The following is a 19,924-nucleotide window of genomic DNA, read 5'->3' on the forward strand; positions in this document are numbered from 1 at the left end:
GTTGAGACTACCCCAGGAGAACTTGCCCGTGGCCTGGTGCTGCTCATCGTCATCAAACTACTCTGTACGGAGTACGAGATTTCGCATCTAGGAAAGCTCAAACCATGATCCAGCCCCAAAATGCTACACTAACACAATCCCTGTGCTGTGTGTTTACTTCTTATTTCTTTCCTGCATGTGGTCTGAATAATCGCCAAACCCGCTCATTTACCGCAATCTGCAGCAAGGGTTCAGGCGCAGGCGTAAGGGGGTGGTGGGTTCAAGCGAACTTCAAAGGTAGCTTAACGTGCTGGAGCCAGTCATATACGGAGTACAGCTGTAGATTTTGCCCAGCAGCCCCAGATCGTAGGCTGCACCGGCGTGCGGGATGTTGACCGTTTCGTGCCATGGTCAAATACTTGGGGCTGATGTGAGATGCTTGGTAACACCACCTCACTTGGTGAGGTCGTGACTTGAAAAAGCGATGTTAATACCTGGTGAGACGGGATGAACCAATGCCGGCCCCTGACTACTGACTAGGTAGTTTAGGCTCACTACCTTAGCCTACGGAGTGAGTACCTACTTGCATGCGGGCACGTGTAATAGCCAATTCGGAGCGGGTACGGACTGTAATAGCTTGCGGGTTTAGGTTGCTTCTTTTGCAGTTAGGCTCTAGGCACCAGAATTCCGCACGACAGGGGGTTGATTCCTTCTTGAATTTTCTTGATCAACATCTTTTGCCGGCGAGCTGAGAGGGAGAAGCGGTGATGACTTTGCAAACACCTACCTAGTCTGGCAAAGGCTAGCTGATTTCTTGAATGAGAGTCTATTTTAAGAAATGATCCTGGGGGGGAACGAAGCTTGGTTGCGAGCTTTTTTGACTCCTTGTGGAGCAACGTCCTGAGGTCTTGGCGGGTTCGATGGGTTCGTCAGACAATGCGGGAGACGGTTGATGGCTTGAGGGAAATCTAGAAGCGTGTGAGGAGGTGCTTTGCGTGAGGTTACAATATTGAATTTGAGAGATGCTTTTGGTCCAATGAGAGTTATCTGCTCGTTTGCGCTGACTTGTGACAATTGCCCGGGTTCTGACGAGGACTGTTGTATGCCTCTTGGCCACCTACCCGTCTATCACCAAGGCACACACGCCTACTGCTCGTTGACATTTCGATTTGAGAGTTTACATTTTATCAACTGCCTCTTACGGCCAAGTTGGGTCTGTTGTGGGTGTCTAGGTTTTTAGGTAGCCTCACTTTACGGTGTAAACTCCTGCGAGGTCATCGCATGACCTGTCTATTTATATCAGACGTCTTGGGATCGCACGACCTGGGGGTTATTTCTATCTTGCGGTATAAAATTTGAAGGATTCCGAGCCGGAAATGAGAATGTGATTATGTCTTGGCCCGAGGAGATAAAGAGCTTCTGACTTTTCTGGCTGGCAATTATGTACCATCGGCTGTGGAAGGGTTATAGAGAGCATTACACCTAACGTGCATGATAAGCGAGCGGATCGGACAAGCGAGCGGATCGCTCGACAGGAACCACTCCACGTATGTAAATTTTGATCAACATCAACAAAGTTTAATTAATTGAAACTACCCATAATCCTCTTCTCTAGACATTTCTCTCTGAAATGGACATGTGCGCGCATTGTGTCCAGTGTTCCCGCAGACGCCACATCGCCGTTGACCTGTTTCCGTCCTCGGCCGACGGCCACTACTCCGGCGCGTTTCCTCCTCAATCTGAGCTGTAGCCTCTCTCTGTGATTGAAGGTCATCTGCCTCAGCTATAGTAAGGCTCCCTCCTTGCCTGAGACGAGTTTTCTTAGATCTCCGCCGTCGGCTAAGTAGATTATTCTCCTCCCGAAGGGTTTTGTTCTCAGCCTCTAGAAGAGCATTACGATGCATCATAGCTAGTGTCCCTTTGAGGATATGGTCAACTGCGTTACTAGCTGGTGTTGGCGAGCTATTTGGATGATTTAGGATTCGATCTTTAATCAAAGTTGACTGAGAATTTGCCTCTGTTGGGTTGTTTGGTGTCTGAGAAGTCCACGCTGGGGGTGTTGCTGGGAGAGACCCTGGGGGCGTTGGAGTGTGTAACTTCACATCCAGCTTCGAAAGCACACTTTCAGCACTTAACGGAACAAGCCCAGCCCCTCTAAAACCTCCCTGGATGTTTTTTACCGTTAGGGCTTGCGTGAAAGCGTTGCGAAATGCAGGGAAGAAGTCCTCCTTCGTAATATGCGTATTACCCCGGCGCATCTTATCCTCAATTTGTCGACCATAAGCCGTCTTTAGTGGCCCAAAACACCCAACGTCTAAGGGCTGAAGTAGATGAGACGAATGGGACGGCATGCAGAGTGTGATGATATTGTTTTCCTTGCAATATATCTCAAAGTCCGCAGAGTGGTGACTTTCATGCCCATCAACGACGAGGAGGCGACATCTACCAGTTGCACGCGGTTTTGTATGCCGATCAAAGTACTGGAGCCAGTCTAGGCCTCTTTCATTTGTTGTCCATCCGTTTTCAGACGTTGCAATGACCCAGTCGCGTGGGAGACCTGTTTCTGTGTACCAGGTGGAGAGGTGATATTGGCCTGCGACGATGATGTACGGCGGAACGCTGTAGCCTGACGAACTGATGGCTTGAATGACTGTAACCCATTCACGATTGCCAGGCTGCGTCATTTTCGTGTTTGAACGCCTTTCAGCACTCGTGACAACCATTCCGGATGCAATCTGGCCCATCATAAACCCAGTCTCATCAAAGTTGTAGATATCGGAGTCCACGATGCCGTACTTCGCGATTTTGTTCGCTATAAGGCGAAACCACGCGTTTATCGCGTCTGGATCTTCGCATTGGGCCCTCTTGTAGTCATACTTGCGAAAAAAGCGCGTCCGGAGCTGTGGGTGTCGCTTGACGAAGTTCGAAGCCCAGCGCTTCCCAACTGGGGGCGCGTCGCGGTCGGCGAGCAGTCGATTAGCCATTTCTTCTACACCACTGATCCGAGGAGGGAATAATCGGGAATCCAGGTCTAGAATATACTCAACTAGCGTATACTCTTCGAGCAACGTCAAATTCCGTGAGTTTGGTACGGTTTCAAGTCGCGAAGTTCTTCCATTAATACGGGCGCGTAAGGTTGAAAATGGCACTGAGTAGATCCGAGCTGCATCTTTAATACTCAAATTTGGTGTTTTTTCGATAGCTTGAACTGCTAGAATTATACCAGCTTCTTTGTTTGATGACTGTATCATTGTGGTGGATGGATATGTGTTGGAAAGAAAAAGATGTGGCGGTCGCTGTTGAGCGATCCGCTCGCTTGTCCGATCCGCTCGCTTGTCCGATCCGCTCGCTTATCATGCACGTTATCACTTCAAAATCGGGATCTATGACGATTTTTCGACAGTCCATGGACTGTGATGGGATAGAAGAGAGTACCTTGGCAATTATACACTCTACGAGTCAAAACCAACTGATGCCTTTCTACAAGCTTTGAGCCTTGCTTCGTTGCGTTGAGCGCGACTTACGCAACGCGTAAACCTTGGCGATCCTGTTTTTCAAAGGTTGGCTTAAGGCAAGACGTTAAGCTACGAATTAATTGTAATTACTTCCAACAAGTTTGGCGTCATGCTCTTTGAAGAAGCCTGGTCGCTGTCTTGGGGATTCGCAAACGTGATATAGCACCGCGGTAAAGGTCGTGTGAGCGTGCAGGAAAGAACTTGCATTCTTGTTCCTCCATCGCAGAGGTGCCTTCACATCGACAGGCGTCATAATACTACCATACTTCAAAACTATAAAGTTCCACTGGCTTCAAGTCCAAGGCAAGATTGTGACCCAGCCCCGACATGAAGCCGCCGGGTTTCGAATGCGCACACCGCCCGCATGTACCCAAAGCCTTTCATCGCGTAGCCTTTGCTTACACCGTGTTGACGTACGTTTGTACCTTTTGACCTAGGTCTCATCGAAGTTCGATTTCTAGTACCGCTTAGTGCTGCCGACTGTTGCTTCCGTGGTGAATACTATACTGCCGGGAGTTGAGGAATGGAGCGGCGAGCTGTCTACGGATTGATTCTCCCCGTTCCTCTTACGCGTAGCGGCCAAGCTCCTGGGAGATAGAGGCTGCCGTCACTAGGAATATTCGGACACCGAGTACACGTCTGTTAGCAAGATCGAAACGTACAAACTAAGTCTAAGAGAAGAACATTTAAATAGTACGCCAGCCCGTGCTTTGCCCCCGATCACCACCCAGGAAGGCTTGACTCGCCCCTACCGGAAGTGACCATGGATGATATCGAGGACGAAAGGGTACAGGTTTGATATTAGAACACAGCGAGGCAAGTTTAGATTTCCTCAGACTTGAGCTAACGAGCCGGGCATACACATTCCCGGCTAGCCGCTTAGTCCCCTTGCAGAGGGCTGTTGCAAGAACAAGTTGTTAGCGGGAGCATATCAGGACCGCGACAGCCCGCCAAACTGTTGTATAAGATAAAATTGTTGACATTTGTTGCTTGCTGTCTGGAACAGAGTGGTTTGTCTATCCGCCTTGAGGCCGCCTCCTTTTTTGGCCCCCCCAAGCCCCACCATATGCTTTTCATTGCCCGTCCTTCTACTCATGCCGCGGTAAAATACAGTAGTAGTATACAATCCGGTGCTTGCCACAATGCAGCCTTTGACAAAGAAATTTCGGCGATACTGTTGCTATCCGCCAGGCGAGGTACTATACAAGTCTGCTCTGTGTGTGTGTCGACTCAAAGATGCCACTCGGGGAGGGCAAAGTCTCGGTCCTTTGGCCATTTCTCCGTCCTGCAGGTGTCAAAAGTTAGCAATTGCACGTATGGGCATGTCTGGGAGTAAACTTCATACTTTGTCGTCAGGAGAACCGTCATGCGCTTCCTCCTCTCCGCACTCTCCTCAGCCTCCGTCAAGCGCAACCACTCATCGAGCAGCTCCCTCAACTCCTTATCCCCGCGACCAGCGCAGTCGATACCACGCTCCGTAGCCGCAATCTTCATCTCCGCCTCGTCCAACGCGGCCGCGCCCCCATAGCGAGCCAGCAACCTATCGTCTCCTTCCAGGAAAGCCATCCGCAGCTTGCCCTTCGTTGCCCACATACCCGGCGGGATGAACCCAATCTTATCCCACATCATGCCCGGCATATGCAGACTGCGCAGCACGTGTTTCCTCGCCGGCGCCCTCGCAGCCGTTCCCTGCGTCCCCGCGACGCCCAGCGGCGCAGCCCGCTCAAAGTCGGCAAACGACTTGTGCCGGCGCTCCTCCGCCTGCGAGAAGCTGGCGTCGATCTGCCGCGGCAGACGGCACGTGTACGGCACGACGCCGTCGACGAAGATGACGATGAGCGGGGTGAATTCCCCGCAGACCAAGAGGACGAGACCGAACAAGGGCACGCGGAGGACGTCGTGACGCACGCGCCAGAGCAGCACCCAGTCGGCGCGCGAGAAGCCCTGGGGGATGACGCCCGGCGTGAAGACGGAGGGGGAGCGGAAGCCTTCGACCGTGGTGCCCTTTGCGCGGATGACGTCTTGGATGTGGCGTCGGTTGGAGAAGACGGCCTTGAGGCCCGTCTTGTAGAACTTGATGTAGGCTTTGCCCGTCTCGTAGAGGTGGCCAATCTTTGAGGCGTCGGGTTTCTTCTCGGGGAGGTCGAGGGCCGCTGGGCGGGAGGAGGCGATGGCGTTGACCTTGTCTCTGTTCGCGGTGGAGGAGTAAGAGGGTTCTTCGGGCGTGAGGGAGCTCGCTAGCCGGCGGTAGGGGGTTGCTTGTCGCGCGATCGATGTGAGGAGGAAGGATGTGTGAAGGGAGCCGATGCTGCTGCTGTTGCCGCCGCAGAGGAGAGAGGACGGAGCGCGCATTGCGCGCAGCGTCGTGCCGTGGTTCATTGCATGTGACGTGTGAGAAACGAGTTGTAGTTATGAGGACACTTCAGGGTTAAAGGCTGCGGATTTTAGGTTCGTGAAGGGGGGGTCGGACCGGGTCGCGCGGGATGCCAAAAGGCATAAGCCAAAATATCGATTTTAATTAAAGAAAAATGGGCAATTGGTTTCGTCACTCATTACACCTACAAGCTTATCGCTTATCGGTGTTCACCCCCTGCCTCGGCCCCACCCGCAACCCCACCCACCGCGTCGGGTCCGGGGATCGGCCGCTCTCGCCGAATCAAGCTTTACGGTTTGCCCTTGGCGTGACTATTCAGTTCTGGCTATTGGACAATTGAGCTGGACGATTGGGGCGATCTTTTTTTCTCTTTGAGTAAAGTATTTGAACATTTCCACGTGCTGCATGGAAGCTTCACATCAAGATGAGGTAACAAACCTGCTCGCAGCGTCACCTGAGTCCAAGGGCATAACTTTTTACAAGGTGAAATAGAGTATTCTGTTTCAAGACACCTTACACTAGAGTTCTGGTTTACGTAGAGTTTTTTTTTACAACACCGGGCCAGTTGAAGACTCTGTTCTGAGAGTCTGGCATATCAGCGAGGTATCAAACTTCAAAACAGACATTGACAGGACCCGCCACAACGGCAACTCTGCATTATCTCACATGAAAGATATACAAGTGTCTCTCTCAGAGTGATCATATTACTTCGGGGCAGGAAAGCCCGTACGCGCCCGGTTAGGTCGCTGACCTGATGTGTCCTGCAGAGAGCCGAAATCACAACCCCAGAATTGCGGATCAATCTGTGGGTCAACACAACACTTCTTGAGGCATTTTTTCGTGGCAGACTGACACACCGAGCAAGGCTCAGCCTTGATCAAGCTCCCCTTGGTGTAGTTGGTTCATCACGTTCGACTGTAATTGTTCATCTCTTGTCATCGAAAGGTCTCTAGTTCGATTCTGGAAGGGGAGAAGGACTTCCATCTTTTGTCTTTTTGACTGTTGACCAAATCGTAGTTGTGCTTCAGGTGATGGTGAGTTGTGTTTTAAGACTTTTGAGTATTGTGGAATTGGTGGCCATTCGGGTTGGTTTTGTCCACTTGTCTCTTGTTGGCTTTTCAACCAACTGGAAGTCACGCGAGTTTCTCGTGCCTGCCAACGTACATGAAACTGGCATCAAGGGGAGATTGGAACCTCGTAACATTAGCAAGCCCGATTTCAGTTTCAGTCCTGTGTTTACAAGAGCCTACTTACTTGAAGCCACACATACCTTAAAGACCAAGACTAAAGACTTTTTCTCTCACAACCCTCACAATTCCTATCGTGATGGCAAAGTAACTCACGCCAAAACTGACCTCCATCAACCATACCATACCATCCCACCCAATCCTTCACACCCTCCCTCAAGCACCAAGCCCAAACCACCGCCGAAACCACCCAACAGCCTGATCCTCCGCCCTCATCCCGAAATCCGCCTGCCGCTGATCATTCGGGTCCCCTCTCACAGCAAATCCGTGCTTGGCACCAGGATACTCCACAATCTCAAACCCCTCCCCCTTCTTCCCCAGCACGCTCTTGGCCTCCACCATCCGCGCCCGCGGCATCATCATATCATCGTCCCCGTTCGCCACGCTCAGCGGCAACACCGCCTTCTCCAGGTCCCCCGGCAACGTAAGGAAGCTCGGATGCGCCGTGAAGCCGCAGTCGATCAGCCTCTTGCCGCCAAACGGTCCCGCGGCGAGCTGGGTGAGTTGAACGGTGAATTTCCCGCCCCAGCAGAAGCCCGCGACGCCAATCTTGGTTTCTTTCTGAGAGGTTGCCTCAACGGAGGAGGAGGATGTTGACGTCGATGGACGGGGCAGCGGAGACGGTGGCGAGAGGCGGACGGCGCTGAGATAGTTCTTTATGCGCGGGACGATGACGCCGGCGCGGGTGGCGATGACGAGGGGGATAAAGTACCGCAGCATCGTCGCGAACATGACGGGCGCGATGACGAGGTATTTTCTCCACCACGACTTTTCGGCCTGCATTTTGTCGCCCATGGCGAGTGCGGTCGCTGGGATGGCGTAGCCTTTGGGTACACACGGCGTCAGTAGGTTCGTAAGGTTGGGGAGTCTCACGAGAGTTCTCGATGTCGCGCGGTATGCAGCCATTCCTTGATATCCACCATCTCCCTCATCCCACTTTCGGGACATCACATTGATCTATAAAAAATAAAAAAAAACCACTCAAACCAGAGATGTATAAACGCCCCTCCTTTTAAAGCGTAGAATCGGAAGGCAACCCCGCAAAACAACACTCGTGAAAGTCTAAAGAAAATGCTGATTTCCAAAACATACCATTCATCAACTCAGGAAGCAGCACAACAGCCGGAATCCTGTTCGCATACGCGTCCGCCAGCGCGCGCGTATTACGCAGCTCCCAACCCATCGCGTCGGGCAGGATCACGACGACACCTGCGGGCTCGCCGCGGCCGGGCTCCGGGCGCGCGACGTATGTCGGCAGGCCGTAGACGGTCTCGACGGTGCCCTTTGGCTCGACGTCGCCGCGGAGCGTGCCCTTGAAGCAGTCGGCGCAGAAGCGGGGTGCCTGGTGTTGTTGTTGCTGTTGTTCCGACATTGTTGTGTCTGGTAGGATGAGTGCTCACTTGGTCGAGGATGAGATGGTAAGTAGTCAATGAACTATGCCGCCAGCTAGATGGGTGGAAGGTGTAGTGAAGCTGTGAATGCAACGACTCTTTGGTGTTGTAGAGAGACTGAATGACGATGCCAATTGCAGTCAAATAAGAAAAGAGACTCTGGAATGGTTGACACGGAACGAAGAGACGAGACTAAGGCGGGAAAGACGTTATCTCTATACAGACACTCTTAAGCTACCTCAGGTACTAAACCACCTCAAGCTCATGCAGAGCTAGCCTCAGCTAAGACAAGGTGAAGGAGCCGTCACACCAACGGGGGGCACACGCGGGGTTAGCGGAGAATGAAGTCATGGACGGAGTTTCATCCGAATCCGACCTCCGGCCTAGATTCCTACCTCAGCAAGCTTACCATACCTTGGGTGCTTAGGTAGGGGAACGTTCGTAACTCTGAGAACAAATCACAATTGTCAATTGGATGAGGTGGTGTTCCTCGGCTTGCTTCAGCAGCGGGTCACGTTTTTCCTCACTCGCATGCAACGTTGATCGATCTGTACCTTAGATATCCCGCCACGCCACGCGAAGCGACCTGCGCCAACCAGATAGCTTCCACGCCCTACCATGGTATCTTAGCGTGTTGCTGTGCTACCCTCTCATGCTCCCTTTGCTATCAGAGGAGCAGAGAGCAGCTCGGCACTCTCGGTTTGTGAGTGGGATAGTATCCGTATAGCAATTGGAGAAACAAAAAGACGGGGATCGGAGCTGAGAAGACATCTCGGAACCCGCCAAGTGCGAAAGAGGCAGACTTTCTCCACTCAGAGCCGGCCAATCTCCCCCCCCCCCCCCCCCCCCCCCCCGATTCTCCCGTCCCAGAAGTTAGGGCCCGGGGCGGGAAATGTGGAATGCAACACGTTTTTTTCCTTTTTCTTTTTTTTCTTTTCTTTTTCTTGGGTTGCTGACAAAACTTCGGGTCTGAAGGGAGAAGGAAACGGGCCTCACCGAGGTGTGGAGGTGTATCTCACCGAGAAAGAAATGACGTGATTGGACCAGGATTTCAACACACAATTTCCGACCCGTCTCAACTCAACAACCATCTATGCTTGGTCATATTGCAAGCTCCTCATCCTTTTGACTCACCCTAGTCTCGACTACCTCACCTAGGCTTGGCTTATTCCTCACATTCCTCTCTCATTTAGAATCAAGATTATAAAAAGTTCTAGTACAATGGTGAGCACATCTCATAACCACAGACCCCCAACCGCCGCCCTCTACCAAAATCTGCTTCAGCCCTCCTCCACCTTACTTTTGTCGGTGTACTAATGAGTGTTGTGTCGAACACCCAGGTCCACGCCGACGCCTCAAACTTCGCCAATGGCGTGACAAAGGAGGAGGCCTATGAGCAGGTTCTCATGCAAGCCGAAGGTCTTCTCGACGGCCAAAGGAACTGGGTACGTTGCTTCCGTTCTTGTATTCCTAGATGCTGAAGAAGTTCATATCCTGGACTTTCTCTCTCTCTCTTTCTCTCCTCAACCCTTCTCAGACTAACACTTCTAATAGGTCGCGTAAGTCGCAATCCTCCCCCACGTAAATCTTTGTTATAGTCGTTTTTCACTCTTGGAGAAACAATGAACATGACGAGAAAAAACCTTGAGAGACAAAAGAAAGATGAATATGAAAAACTAACTCCTCCATTTTCCCATGTGGACAGCAACCTCGCAAACACAGCCTCCCTCCTCTGGCACGCCTACCACTCCCTCACAGCCCCCTCCAACGCAGTAAACTGGGCAGGTTTCTACGTCCTCGACCCCTCCTCCACCTCCTCCACCTCCTCCACCTCCTCCACCACGCCCCCCAAACAATCCCTCATCCTAGGCCCCTTCATGGGCAAAGTCGCCTGCCAACAAATCCCCTTTGGCCGCGGCGTCTGCGGCGCCGCCGCCGCCACGCAGCAGACGCAGCTCGTGGCCGACGTCGATGCCTTCCCCGGCCACATTGCCTGCGACGGGGATAGTAAGAGCGAGGTTGTGGTGCCGGTTGTTGTTGACGGGAAGTTGGTGGCGATTATTGATGTGGATTGTGCGGAGAGGGATGGGTTTAATGAGGTTGATCGGGTTTGGTTGGAGAGGCTTGCGCTGTTGCTTGCTAAGGGGTGCGATTGGTGAGATAGTGAGAGGGATGTGATGGAGGGTTTCGATGAAGGGATGGTATTGGAGGGATGGAGGGGGAGAGAGACCCGGGGTCAGAAGAGGTGACGAGAGGACGAGTAGGTAGGGGGGTTTCAGTGGTATCAAAGGAGAGTGGTGGGAACGTTTTGAGGACGATTGAGGAAGAAAAGCTACGGAGAAATTCGGACTATGATACGGAGTAGACGTTATGGAACTCAATGGGGCATTGAATGGGAAGACGAGTAAAGGATATACATGGAGTTGGCGACAACGGGGGGGGGGGGTAACCCGACGGAGGGACACGGAGCAAATCTCAACATTGAATCAACTTGTGATGCAAATCACAGGGAAACAACATACTTTGACTCAAAACAAAATATATTGAGCAACGCTAGAGTCAACCTCTGCGTTTTACGACTAAAACTTTTTTCCCTCTTGGTCCCCCCCTTTTGGTTTCCATCTATTGACAATCCTGCCAAAGTCCAACCCCCCCCCCCCCCCCCCCCATCCTTCCCGTCCTCACAAGCCTCCCCAAAATGAGTTCATGAATCCCATGTCATTCTTGACAACATCGTCTCCTTGCATCGTAGCTACAACGGCGCACACACACAGACACAAATTTACTCGAGAGCCTTCTTGGCAAAGTTGGGCAGGACAAAGGCAGCCTTGTGGATGTCGGCGTTGTAGTACTTGCACAGCTTGTCCTCCTCCTCGGCGGACCACTTGCGGAGGGGCTCCTTGACGTTGCGGCCGGCGTCCTTGGTGCAGACCATGAAGCCGATCTGGCCACTGGGGTAGGTGGGGATGGTGGTGTAGGCGTACTCGGCGACGGGGAAGATCTCCTTGCAGTCCTTCTTGAGCTTGGAGATGAGGGGCATGTGGAGCCACTGGTTCTCGGCTGTAGGGCATACTGTTAGCTAGTCCTGGTCTGTAGAGTTTCAACAGTCGTCAAGTTCAAAGAACGAAGCCTTCTGACGGAGAGTCAGGATGAATAAGCGCCGGTAGACGGCATAGGGGGGGGGGAGAGAGAGAAGAAGAAGAAGAAGAGTAACAGTCTCAAGTACGCGCAACGCTTTAGAATAGTAGACAAAGGAGAGTTCAAAGCGTATCCAGGTTCACACAACCCAGTCTCACCGGCAAGCCACTGGGCTAATGCACCGGTATCTCGTGGGGAGAATCGAGGACAGGCCCAAAGAAAGAAAAAGAAGCAAGGCACCCCGCAACCGCGTTTTGCGAGTGAGCGGGTGGGTGGGCCTGCAGCGTTGTCTTCTCCTTCACTTTAGAGACCCGAGACTTCCATGATTCCCCTCGATATTCCTGAACAAATGGGAACGTACAACCTTGGGTAGTGATGACACCGCCCTCCCTCAGGGCATCGTGGAGGAGCTGAAAGTAGGGCTTCTGGAAGAGGGACTCGGCGGGGCCCTCGGGGTCGGAGGAGTCGGTGATGATGACGTCAAAGGTGTTCTTGTACTCCTCGAGGAACTTGAAGCCGTCGCCGACGTGGGTCTTGGACTTGGGGTGGTAGAAGCCGACGGCCATGTTGGGGAGGTACTGCTTGGAGAGGCGGATGACGGCCTCGTCAATGTCGCAGAGGATGGCCTCCTCGACGCACTCGTGCTTGACGACCTCGCGGAGGACACCGCCGTCGCCACCGCCGATGACGAGGACCTTCTTGGGGTTGGGGTGGGAGTTCATGGCCAGGTGAGTAATCATCTCCTGGTAGGAGAACTCATCACGCTCGGTAGCCTGGATGACGTTGTCCAGGACCAAGACCATGCCGTAGTCGGTGGACTCGAAGATGAGAACATCCTGGTACTGGGACTTCTCGTGGTGAATGACCTTCTTGACCTTGAGGGTCATGGCCTGGCCTGTTGCAGGTCGTCAGCATGCCGGTGTCCTCATTCTCACGATGCTTTGGTAGGGGGGTGACTTACCGGGCCACATGTTGGAGATCTCACGGAACCAGCCATCTGTTCATCATTCCATCAGGTTAGCGCGCGGTCTCGACTCGTTGATCTAATTTGTTTCCAAAAAGGGCATCTTGTCGCATCCACTCTGTCAGTCAGTCTGTGTGTCCTGTGTGTCCTGGGTGAGTGTCATTGCCGATCCCGAAAAGTGCCGTGCCCGGAGCAGCCATAAGCCGGCATATTTGCAATGTTCCAAATGTCACCTCAGCAAGAGGTATGCCGTATTCGACGGACGATCTGCAAAGCAAGAGACGAGGTTTCTCGATTTCTCCTGACGAATTGCTTAATCGAAAGTGGCCATGAAGGATAGTGCATGCGCGCTCAGACGGTGGAGGAAGCCAGGGCTGAAGGTCGTTAGAGGACCCGGAAGAGGGCGGAAAAGCCACCCGTCAATAGTTGCGGGAGGTTTCGTTGGCGATTGACCAGGTGCAGGCAGTCCGCACGGCACAAAGTCCGTCTGCCAATGAGTGGCGGTACGGACGAGAGACAAGGCTCATGGGGACCCGCACCCGGTTGCGATATTCTCCGTCTTCCGTTGCGTGGGCTCTTTAGCGAACCCCCCCCCCCCCAAGGTTCCAAGGTCTCAAGGTGACGATGGGCGGGGTGTTCAAGACATTTTTGTATGGCGGGGTATCTGAGACGGGTGCGTGCAGAAGCCGGGAGAGCGAGCAGCGAGCATCCACCAGCAAACCGTGAACAGTATATGCCCAACGCCAACAATAGCAGACGGACTGCGGGCAGGGCCAGCCGCAGAGAGGAGAGTAGACAGACAGACAGACAAACAAACAAACAAACAAACAACAGACAGATCTGTTTGAGGAAGGGAAGGAGGGATGGATGGATGGATGGAAAGACGGGGGTGGACCGCACGAACCTTGGATGGTAGGATGGGCAATTTCGCTCATTTTGACGGTAGACGGGGGTTTGGCAGGGCTACTGTGTAGATTGTGTAGATATCGACAGGTCGGCAGAGGCGCAAGCAATCGAGACAGACGGTGCTGGTGCAAACGCAGTAGTTGAGAAGGGAGGGGTGTTATATGACGGAAGAAAGCCAGGATGGAAAAGTGAGATTGTCTGATATCAAAATGTGCGTTGACGTCGTGGGTGGGAGAGAGAGGTGTTGTGTGGTTGGCCTGCCGATGTGCGGTGTGCTGGGCTTGCAGAGAATCTTCTGTTAAGGCGGCGTCAACAAGCGCCGGTGCGGGCAAGGCGAGCGAAAAAAAAAAAAAAAAAAAAAAAAAAAAAAAAACCAGCAAGAAAATTTTTGTGGCTCCGGGGGTGGCCTCGTTTTGAAAATTCAGGGCCCAATTTTCAGTGTGCCATTCACGGACTCACGGTGAGGCCTATTGGCTCATTGCTTCAAGCCCACCAGATGGCACTTTGAATGGAGCATCGAGATTTCCTCAATACCGCACGCTCTCTCTCGGACTCCCCCTCAATTTCTCTCGTCATCACCAGACACACTTCGATACGGTTCAAGTCAGTGCGCTGGTCAGGTTCCTGACTCCTCTGCCCATCAGTGTCTTAATACCAACCCAATACATTCGTGACCTTGCCTTTAATTGCCCTGCCAGGCCGAGCACGTCCGTATTCGACGTTGCTAATGTCAATCAGAGTCATGGATCGATCCATCATCCGGGCACACACACAGATGCATGTTCCCATGGCTCTGGATTGAACGATTAGCAATCCGACGTGGACGATTGACCACTATCCAGAGACTCCAAACGGCGTAACCCTTCCTTCCTTTGCCTGTCTCTCACGAACGCAAGCTGTCAACCCCCATGTGCCGGCCCAACTTATACTGCCCAGTCGGTCCGTTGCACACCAGTAACGACGCTTATCGCGAGGGGAGGAGCTCTGGGACTTGTTCAGAACTTCACGTCATCGGCTTTGCGGGCCACTGCCCAGAGCAAACGAGCTCTGAGGGAATTATCCGCTGTTGTACTGCAGGCAAGGAGAAGGAATGTGCAGCGTGCGACGTGCGACGTGCCTTTGCAGAAAACGTGGCGAGCCGGGATCAACAACCCAAACCTCTTTGGTTTGGTCTTCCTTTCCTTTGGGCTTCTTCTCCCTTCCTCCGCGTCTCTCGCTTGCTGCTTGCTGCTTTCTCGATACTGAACGGGATGTCAAACCCGACAGTCCCCCACAGAGCTCGCCTCCCTGCCCCACTTGCTTGCCGGCAATCAACGGCGTCCATGTCTCGCCCGGTTGTCGCCGGATCAAGACAGTAAAGATCATCTCTCCACCACCCGTCAGATGTGACAGCTTATTTGGTTTTGACAGCCCGCGTACGGATAGACGAGACGAGATGAAACGAAACTATCCTTTCGCAACTGGGTATCCCTAGTTAAGTATCCGAACCTTTCCGTAGCCATCTAGCCTACTTTTTTGAAGTCGAGACAGCAGCCTGCCCCACGGGCCGTGCATAGATCGCAATGGACCTTACCCAGAACAAGTCAGATTGGAAGCCCTCGGAAGTTCGGACTTTGGTATTCGTAGTCGAGGCCGATGAACTCGCCCACAGACGTTATCCACCGCTACCTACGGAGGTACCTTAGGTGCTTCGGTAGCTGGGGTAGACAATCAGCATGACAAGCCAATACCCAAACACGCTCACTAAGCCGGGCTCGATTCTTCAGCGGGAGCAAGACACAACCCAAAGAACCTACTGGGAGCCGCCTGAGACAAAACTTGCGTGTGCCGGACGAGAGCCGGTCGAGCCCGGCCACGGTCCGTCCGCCGATGTGAAGATTGAGACCCGACATGGGCCCATCCTTACCTAAGTCCATACGCTTTCCCCATTTTCTACCAAGGCCATGGTTGTTTTCATGCTGCCAGCCGCCGTGGTTTGCACCAGCTGCCGCGACCGAGCGACAGCTTCGCACTACGTGCCGAGGTCGAAAATTAGTGGCCTTCGGGTATGCAAGACATACAAACCCACTGCCCACCGTCTCCAGCTGCATCGCGACTCTGCCTCTTTTTATCTCGGTGGTGAATGTGTTGTTTCGTATCGGAAAATAAAAACCAGCTTGGAGGCCTGACATCTCAAGTGTAACACATTTTTCAGCCTTCATCGCCTCAGCTGCCTCAGCTCCCCACTACCGACCAGGAATGAGGGCGATGGCGATAGCCACTGTTGACGAGATGATCAGCATCTGCAACCCAAAGCATCGTCGATTGTGTCAGTCCTGGACTCATCGATGTTGCTTTGATTCCGCATGAACCGTGATGGCCTTTTGGCAGGGCCAGCCCCGAGACCAGATATGAGGGAGAAAACTCTTTCATAACATGCAACGTCTCTACCAAGAGTGGTGTCTGCAATATCCAATCGAGTCCCATTATGGCTGATGCGATGCCATGCTAGACGTCGGTGCAGAAACTTTGAGCCCAATTGGGAGAAACAAAACGCCTGGCGCAGGATACTAGTCCATGCGGTACATCGCGTGACGGAGCTTCCTATTCCAAAGTTTACCTCAAAGTGTTTGAAGTCAATCTGCGGGCACTTTTGCCTCCCTTGGAGTCTTGTCGTACCTGTTGCTTCCATCCGGGGCCCTGGTCCTGCGCGACTAACCCATCTGGCGGTTTTCTGTCGTCCATCATACCACACTTTCGGATCGCGGCTTGCCATTATACGGATCTGAAAATCAGTTCCACAATCCCACATGTCATCTGCTCACTCGACTGCTTTGCCTCGCCATCGTCTTTGTTACCCTTTACACCGTGATATAGTAGACGTCTTAGGGGTCCCCTGGCGGGGACTGGGCTGTTTAACAATATTCGTTATGGACGCCCGCATCCGGCAGGGACTTCGTCACCACGTGGTGAAATGCTCTGTAGTCAACAGGGCTGCTCGGGACGTCGAGACCGTACCACCTCGGGCGATGTCAAGAGTAATACGGGCTGAAATCTTTGTTGGAAAACTTGACCAGTTATGCTGGCTCTGGAAAGTCCTTGGCCGTTTCTTCCTCAAGGCAGAGAGCCTAGCCATAGGGCCCAAGCAACCCTTGAAGGCTGCAACAATATTTCCGGCGGCGAAGTACTCGATCGTGATGCGGCTCCCGTTGGACTGCGGCTCTGGAGCGCGCAATGCCTAGTCTTCCTGCAGTAATTACGAGTCCGTTCTTGTTCCTGTCAAGTCTCCGACAGGCAGAATCCAAGACGTCCCGCCCAGTTGGGCCAAGATCTCTGTGAGGTCGATGCCCGCGCCATGCCAGCCATATCTTGAGCGTGTTGGGCAAAGCAGGTGCGGTCCTGGAAACGTGCGTTGATCTGGCTCATCGATGTTCAAGGATCCCCGCCAGAAAAGCCACGAGTTGTGCAATCCATCCACAAACGGCCCCCCTGTCGAACGAAACGAGCTGGTGCTCTTATCCTTGCAACCGCCACGCCAGGAGGCCCGGGATGATGAAGAAGAATCCCTGCTCACTGGAGTATTCGTTTCTGCGAGACTCTTCCGTCGATGCTGCAGGTCCCCTTTTAGCGGCCCGCAAAATCAGCGCTCATTTTCCCACTGGAGCCTGCAATGCTGATCTGAATTATTGTTGGGGAAAAGTCTAGCAGAATGCGACTCTGAGGGAAGACGACAGACTGCCAGAGTCGTGTTCTACTGGCAGCGTTGCAATTGCATGAATCAGGGGGTGACATGCTTTCCCTCGAGAGCGGACGTGTTCGGCCAGGACCTCCGCTACTCGAAACAAAGGGCTGGCATCATGGTTGTGCCGTGCATTGTGAGAAGACTTGACTGCAGAGAAAAACACTGATATCGAAAGCGGAAGCACTGGCCCAAGCTCTTCGTCCGATGCTTGGTGGCTGCGTGGCGAGCCACCACATCTGGAAGCGACAAAAGAGGCGTCGTCGGGTGGGACGCGTTTCCGCAAGCAACGTGAACTTCATAGCGATGACCTGCTGAAGGGCGAGGCGCGAGCTGGCCACGGCTGCGGGTGCGACGGCGGGTTCGCGCACGAGAAGGAGGCAGAAGAAAAGCTCGGTGCACGAGGCGGTTCCGGAGTAGGGGCCCGATTGGGGTTCTGTGGCAGCGATCTGGTGTCACGCAGGGGCCTGAAGGATCGAAGTGGCTCTGTCTTTCCGTCTGTTGTGTGGAATGCCACGATGACGCTCCATACTGAGAACGGAGACTCAGACAAATTGAAGGCTCGACTGGAGCCTTTGATTGATGCGCTGCCCAGGTGTTATTTGACAAGACAGCCAACAGCATCCGAGCCAATGATTGGTTCATGGCGCGAACGGGACGGCCGCGGGTTTGTCGCAGTCCTATATTGATTGAGGGCGGAGCCCGTTAATCTTCTGAGTTTGAAGCATATCGAACAAGTCTTTGAAGGTGGTATACGTAGTAGGCGAGGGCAGGATGAGACAGGCGGTGGACCAGATGGTTGGAGGTTGGAAGTAGTTTGAATCAACGCAGCCATGTGCCATTGTACTTTGAATCTTCAAGAGCTCATTGGCTTTCAGCTTGTTTGCTGGACCGTTGGCTTCTCTCCTTATGCATGAAGTCATGAGGCGTGGCAGTTTGCAGCTCGCAACCTGCATTTCTGGGACACTCGAGCCCAGCATTGTGCATGGGAAAGGGTGTGCGTCGAACCATGACAGAGGTTTTCTTCGAAAGCACGTCCAGACCGGCAGCTGGATATTATTCAAATGGCTGCTAGCACCTACGGTGTATGGTGTAGGGAGCACTGCTAGAAAGCTTAGGTTGTGGTCGCTGAGAGGTACTCGATATGTATTCGTAGATGCATTCGTAGTGCCTTGGGCCTCGGCGAGCACGACATGGGTGTCGTGAGGGTCGTGAGGGTCGCGTGCGAACAGCTGGGATATGCGCCGAAGTCGATCCTCGATGAGGGTCAAAGAGAGGGCATTCGTAAGATGGTTCGAGTCTCGATAGGGTCTCTCCCAGAACCCCGAGGAACTGGCCGGCCCCGAAAAGCAGAAGTGGTTGCAACGAACTAGTGGATTGGTTGAGCGACGGATGAAATGTCTGTGATGATGGCGGAACGAAAATCTCAAGACTGACCAACAGAAAGAGTTGGTAAAGGTGGTAGGTACCTTTCCACAGAGGAGACGAGGATTGGCGTAGGTACCTGCCTTGCCTGTGCCTGCGTGCTAAAAGGCGAAGGTGCTGCACAAGAACGACGGGGAACTGGAGGTGGCTTGCTTTCTAATGCAAGTGCAAGGAAGCCGTGGACAGACTTGAGAGTACCCCGGCACAAGTAGCTGCCAAGTCTCGCGAGATGCAATTCTGCGGCAAGAGCGGGCCGGGATGACAGGACGAATCAAACCGACGATACCAGCCAGGTACGTCAGGGTATGGCCCCACCTGTGTCCCGTCCTGCTCTTGCCTTAGGTGGGAGTCTAAGTCAGGTACGTACTCGGGACATGCGAGTTGAGGCAGGTACTGCTACCACCCCGGTCCAAAAGTTCCGCATGTTCCTGTTCCCGCTCTCCTGTTCCCGCTCTCCTGTTCATGTCGCATTTCTTTTTTCTTTTCCAACGGATAAGCTATACTTCGGCAACAGCTCCTATTTATGCTCCTGGTTTCTGGTGGTGCAATTGCGGCTGCAGCTGCAGCGGTGTCTGTTGGTTAGAATGGATACAGATACACATTGAGGTAGCATCCAAGGTGATTGGACTGGCAGTTCATAGAGTCAGGGTCGTGATCGACATTGTGGTGGTGGACGTTTGTTGTGCGGCTACGGAGTACTTGTCGCTCGCCCTCGATGTGAGCAGTCCAGAGCCTATCCGTACGGACACAGAGAGTAATCATTCTATCTCGATAATCCATGCTTCCAAAAACACAGCAAAGTCACATCAACCCTGTTTTGTTTGCTTGCCCATGCCATTGCCAGGAGTCAAGTGGAAGCCCAAGGACAAGGCATACCTGCCCATACCTGGGGCCAGCACTTGCGTGACTCTCCTCCCCGTCTAACAAATGTATTCGTAAGGTACGAAGCGAGGTACCTTTACCTTACTTACCTTTACCACCTTACCTTGCGTATCTAGCCGTCCTCGGCCCATACCTGCTGTATCCGTACATAGGTATCCGTACCCCTTGGCTACCGGCAAGTGATGGGACGGGGCACGATGGTACCTTGTCAACGGAGACCAAGGAGGCAAGGACTAGGGAGGTAGGGTACGAAGTGTTGACAGGCAGGTAATGAAATTGAATCAGGTAATAAGGTGAGGTAACTTACGGATACGGAGCCCCAGATGAGGTGAGGATGGAGGCAGGAGCAGTAATGAAGAGGGAGGTGCTTCATAGTTTACTCTTT

The 19,924-nt window shown here is 53.0% G+C and overlaps 6 protein-coding genes and 1 non-coding gene across 7 annotated transcripts; 3 read left to right on the forward strand and 4 right to left on the reverse strand.

Moving 5' to 3' along the window:
• Nucleotides 1-4,724: 4,724 nt before the first annotated feature.
• On the reverse strand, nucleotides 4,725-5,846 carry BDP81DRAFT_457186 (uncharacterized protein; the record flags this gene model as incomplete). Its single annotated transcript, XM_060593258.1, has 2 exons — nucleotides 4,725-4,779; nucleotides 4,840-5,846. The coding sequence occupies 2 exons, from the start codon at nucleotides 5,844-5,846 to the stop codon at nucleotides 4,725-4,727; spliced, it is 1,062 nt and encodes a 353-aa protein (XP_060450257.1).
• Nucleotides 5,847-6,750: 904 nt separating this feature from the next.
• BDP81DRAFT_t34 lies at nucleotides 6,751-6,841 on the forward strand. Its single transcript has one exon. It is a non-coding gene; the product is annotated as a tRNA-Tyr (tRNA).
• Nucleotides 6,842-7,171: 330 nt separating this feature from the next.
• On the reverse strand, nucleotides 7,172-8,715 carry BDP81DRAFT_79585 (uncharacterized protein). Its single transcript, XM_060596288.1, has 2 exons — nucleotides 8,208-8,715; nucleotides 7,172-7,939 (listed from the first exon to the last, which is right to left on the reverse strand). The coding sequence occupies exons 1-2, from the start codon at nucleotides 8,485-8,487 to the stop codon at nucleotides 7,272-7,274; spliced, it is 948 nt and encodes a 315-aa protein (XP_060450258.1). The 5' UTR covers nucleotides 8,488-8,715; the 3' UTR covers nucleotides 7,172-7,271.
• A 708-nt stretch (nucleotides 8,716-9,423) lies between these two features.
• Nucleotides 9,424-10,794, forward strand: BDP81DRAFT_79596 (GAF domain-like protein). Its single transcript, XM_060596289.1, has 4 exons — nucleotides 9,424-9,730; nucleotides 9,847-9,951; nucleotides 10,061-10,065; nucleotides 10,212-10,794. Exons 1-4 carry the CDS (start codon nucleotides 9,728-9,730, stop codon nucleotides 10,663-10,665), a joined length of 567 nt encoding a protein of 188 aa, XP_060450259.1. The 5' UTR covers nucleotides 9,424-9,727; the 3' UTR covers nucleotides 10,666-10,794.
• A 376-nt stretch (nucleotides 10,795-11,170) lies between these two features.
• Nucleotides 11,171-13,990, reverse strand: BDP81DRAFT_415225 (spermidine synthase). Its single transcript, XM_060589437.1, has 5 exons — nucleotides 13,974-13,990; nucleotides 13,513-13,809; nucleotides 12,606-12,641; nucleotides 12,009-12,539; nucleotides 11,171-11,566 (listed from the first exon to the last, which is right to left on the reverse strand). Exons 2-5 carry the CDS (start codon nucleotides 13,541-13,543, stop codon nucleotides 11,289-11,291), a joined length of 876 nt encoding a protein of 291 aa, XP_060450260.1. The 5' UTR covers nucleotides 13,544-13,809; nucleotides 13,974-13,990; the 3' UTR covers nucleotides 11,171-11,288.
• A 58-nt stretch (nucleotides 13,991-14,048) lies between these two features.
• Nucleotides 14,049-14,917, forward strand: BDP81DRAFT_79620 (uncharacterized protein). The gene has a single exon (XM_060596290.1). It carries the CDS (start codon nucleotides 14,423-14,425, stop codon nucleotides 14,870-14,872), a length of 450 nt encoding a protein of 149 aa, XP_060450261.1. The 5' UTR covers nucleotides 14,049-14,422; the 3' UTR covers nucleotides 14,873-14,917.
• A 660-nt stretch (nucleotides 14,918-15,577) lies between these two features.
• Nucleotides 15,578-16,398, reverse strand: BDP81DRAFT_415226 (uncharacterized protein). Its single transcript, XM_060589438.1, has one exon. The coding sequence runs from the start codon at nucleotides 16,303-16,305 to the stop codon at nucleotides 15,790-15,792; it is 516 nt and encodes a 171-aa protein (XP_060450262.1). The 5' UTR covers nucleotides 16,306-16,398; the 3' UTR covers nucleotides 15,578-15,789.
• Nucleotides 16,399-19,924: the final 3,526 nt, after the last annotated feature.

The sequence above is a fragment of the Colletotrichum phormii genome (assembly GCF_030913505.1).
Source record: "Colletotrichum phormii strain CBS 102054 chromosome Unknown BDP81scaffold_2, whole genome shotgun sequence".
Lineage (NCBI taxonomy): Eukaryota > Fungi > Ascomycota > Sordariomycetes > Glomerellales > Glomerellaceae > Colletotrichum > Colletotrichum phormii.

Excerpts from the sequence above, each read along its gene's own strand:
- BDP81DRAFT_79585 (XM_060596288.1), bottom strand. The coding sequence starts at position 8,487 with ATGTCGGAACAACAGCAACAACAACACCAGGCACCCCGCTTCTGCGCC. Across the intron at positions 7,940-8,207 it reads GCTTCCTGAGTTGATGAATG|GCTACGCCATCCCAGCGACC; the intron begins GTATGTTTTGGA and ends GTGTACCCAAAG.
- BDP81DRAFT_415225 (XM_060589437.1), bottom strand. The coding sequence starts at position 13,543 with ATGAGCGAAATTGCCCATCCTACCATCCAAG. Across the intron at positions 12,540-12,605 it reads GATCTCCAACATGTGGCCCG|GCCAGGCCATGACCCTCAAG; the intron begins GTAAGTCACCCC and ends GACCTGCAACAG. Across the intron at positions 11,567-12,008 it reads CGGTGTCATCACTACCCAAG|CCGAGAACCAGTGGCTCCAC; the intron begins GTTGTACGTTCC and ends TATGCCCTACAG.
- BDP81DRAFT_79620 (XM_060596290.1), top strand. The coding sequence starts at position 14,423 with ATGTGCCGGCCCAACTTATACTGCCCAGTCGGTCCGTTGCACACCAGT.
- BDP81DRAFT_415226 (XM_060589438.1), bottom strand. The coding sequence starts at position 16,305 with ATGTGGGATTGTGGAACTGATTTTCAGATCCGTATAATGGCAAGCCGC.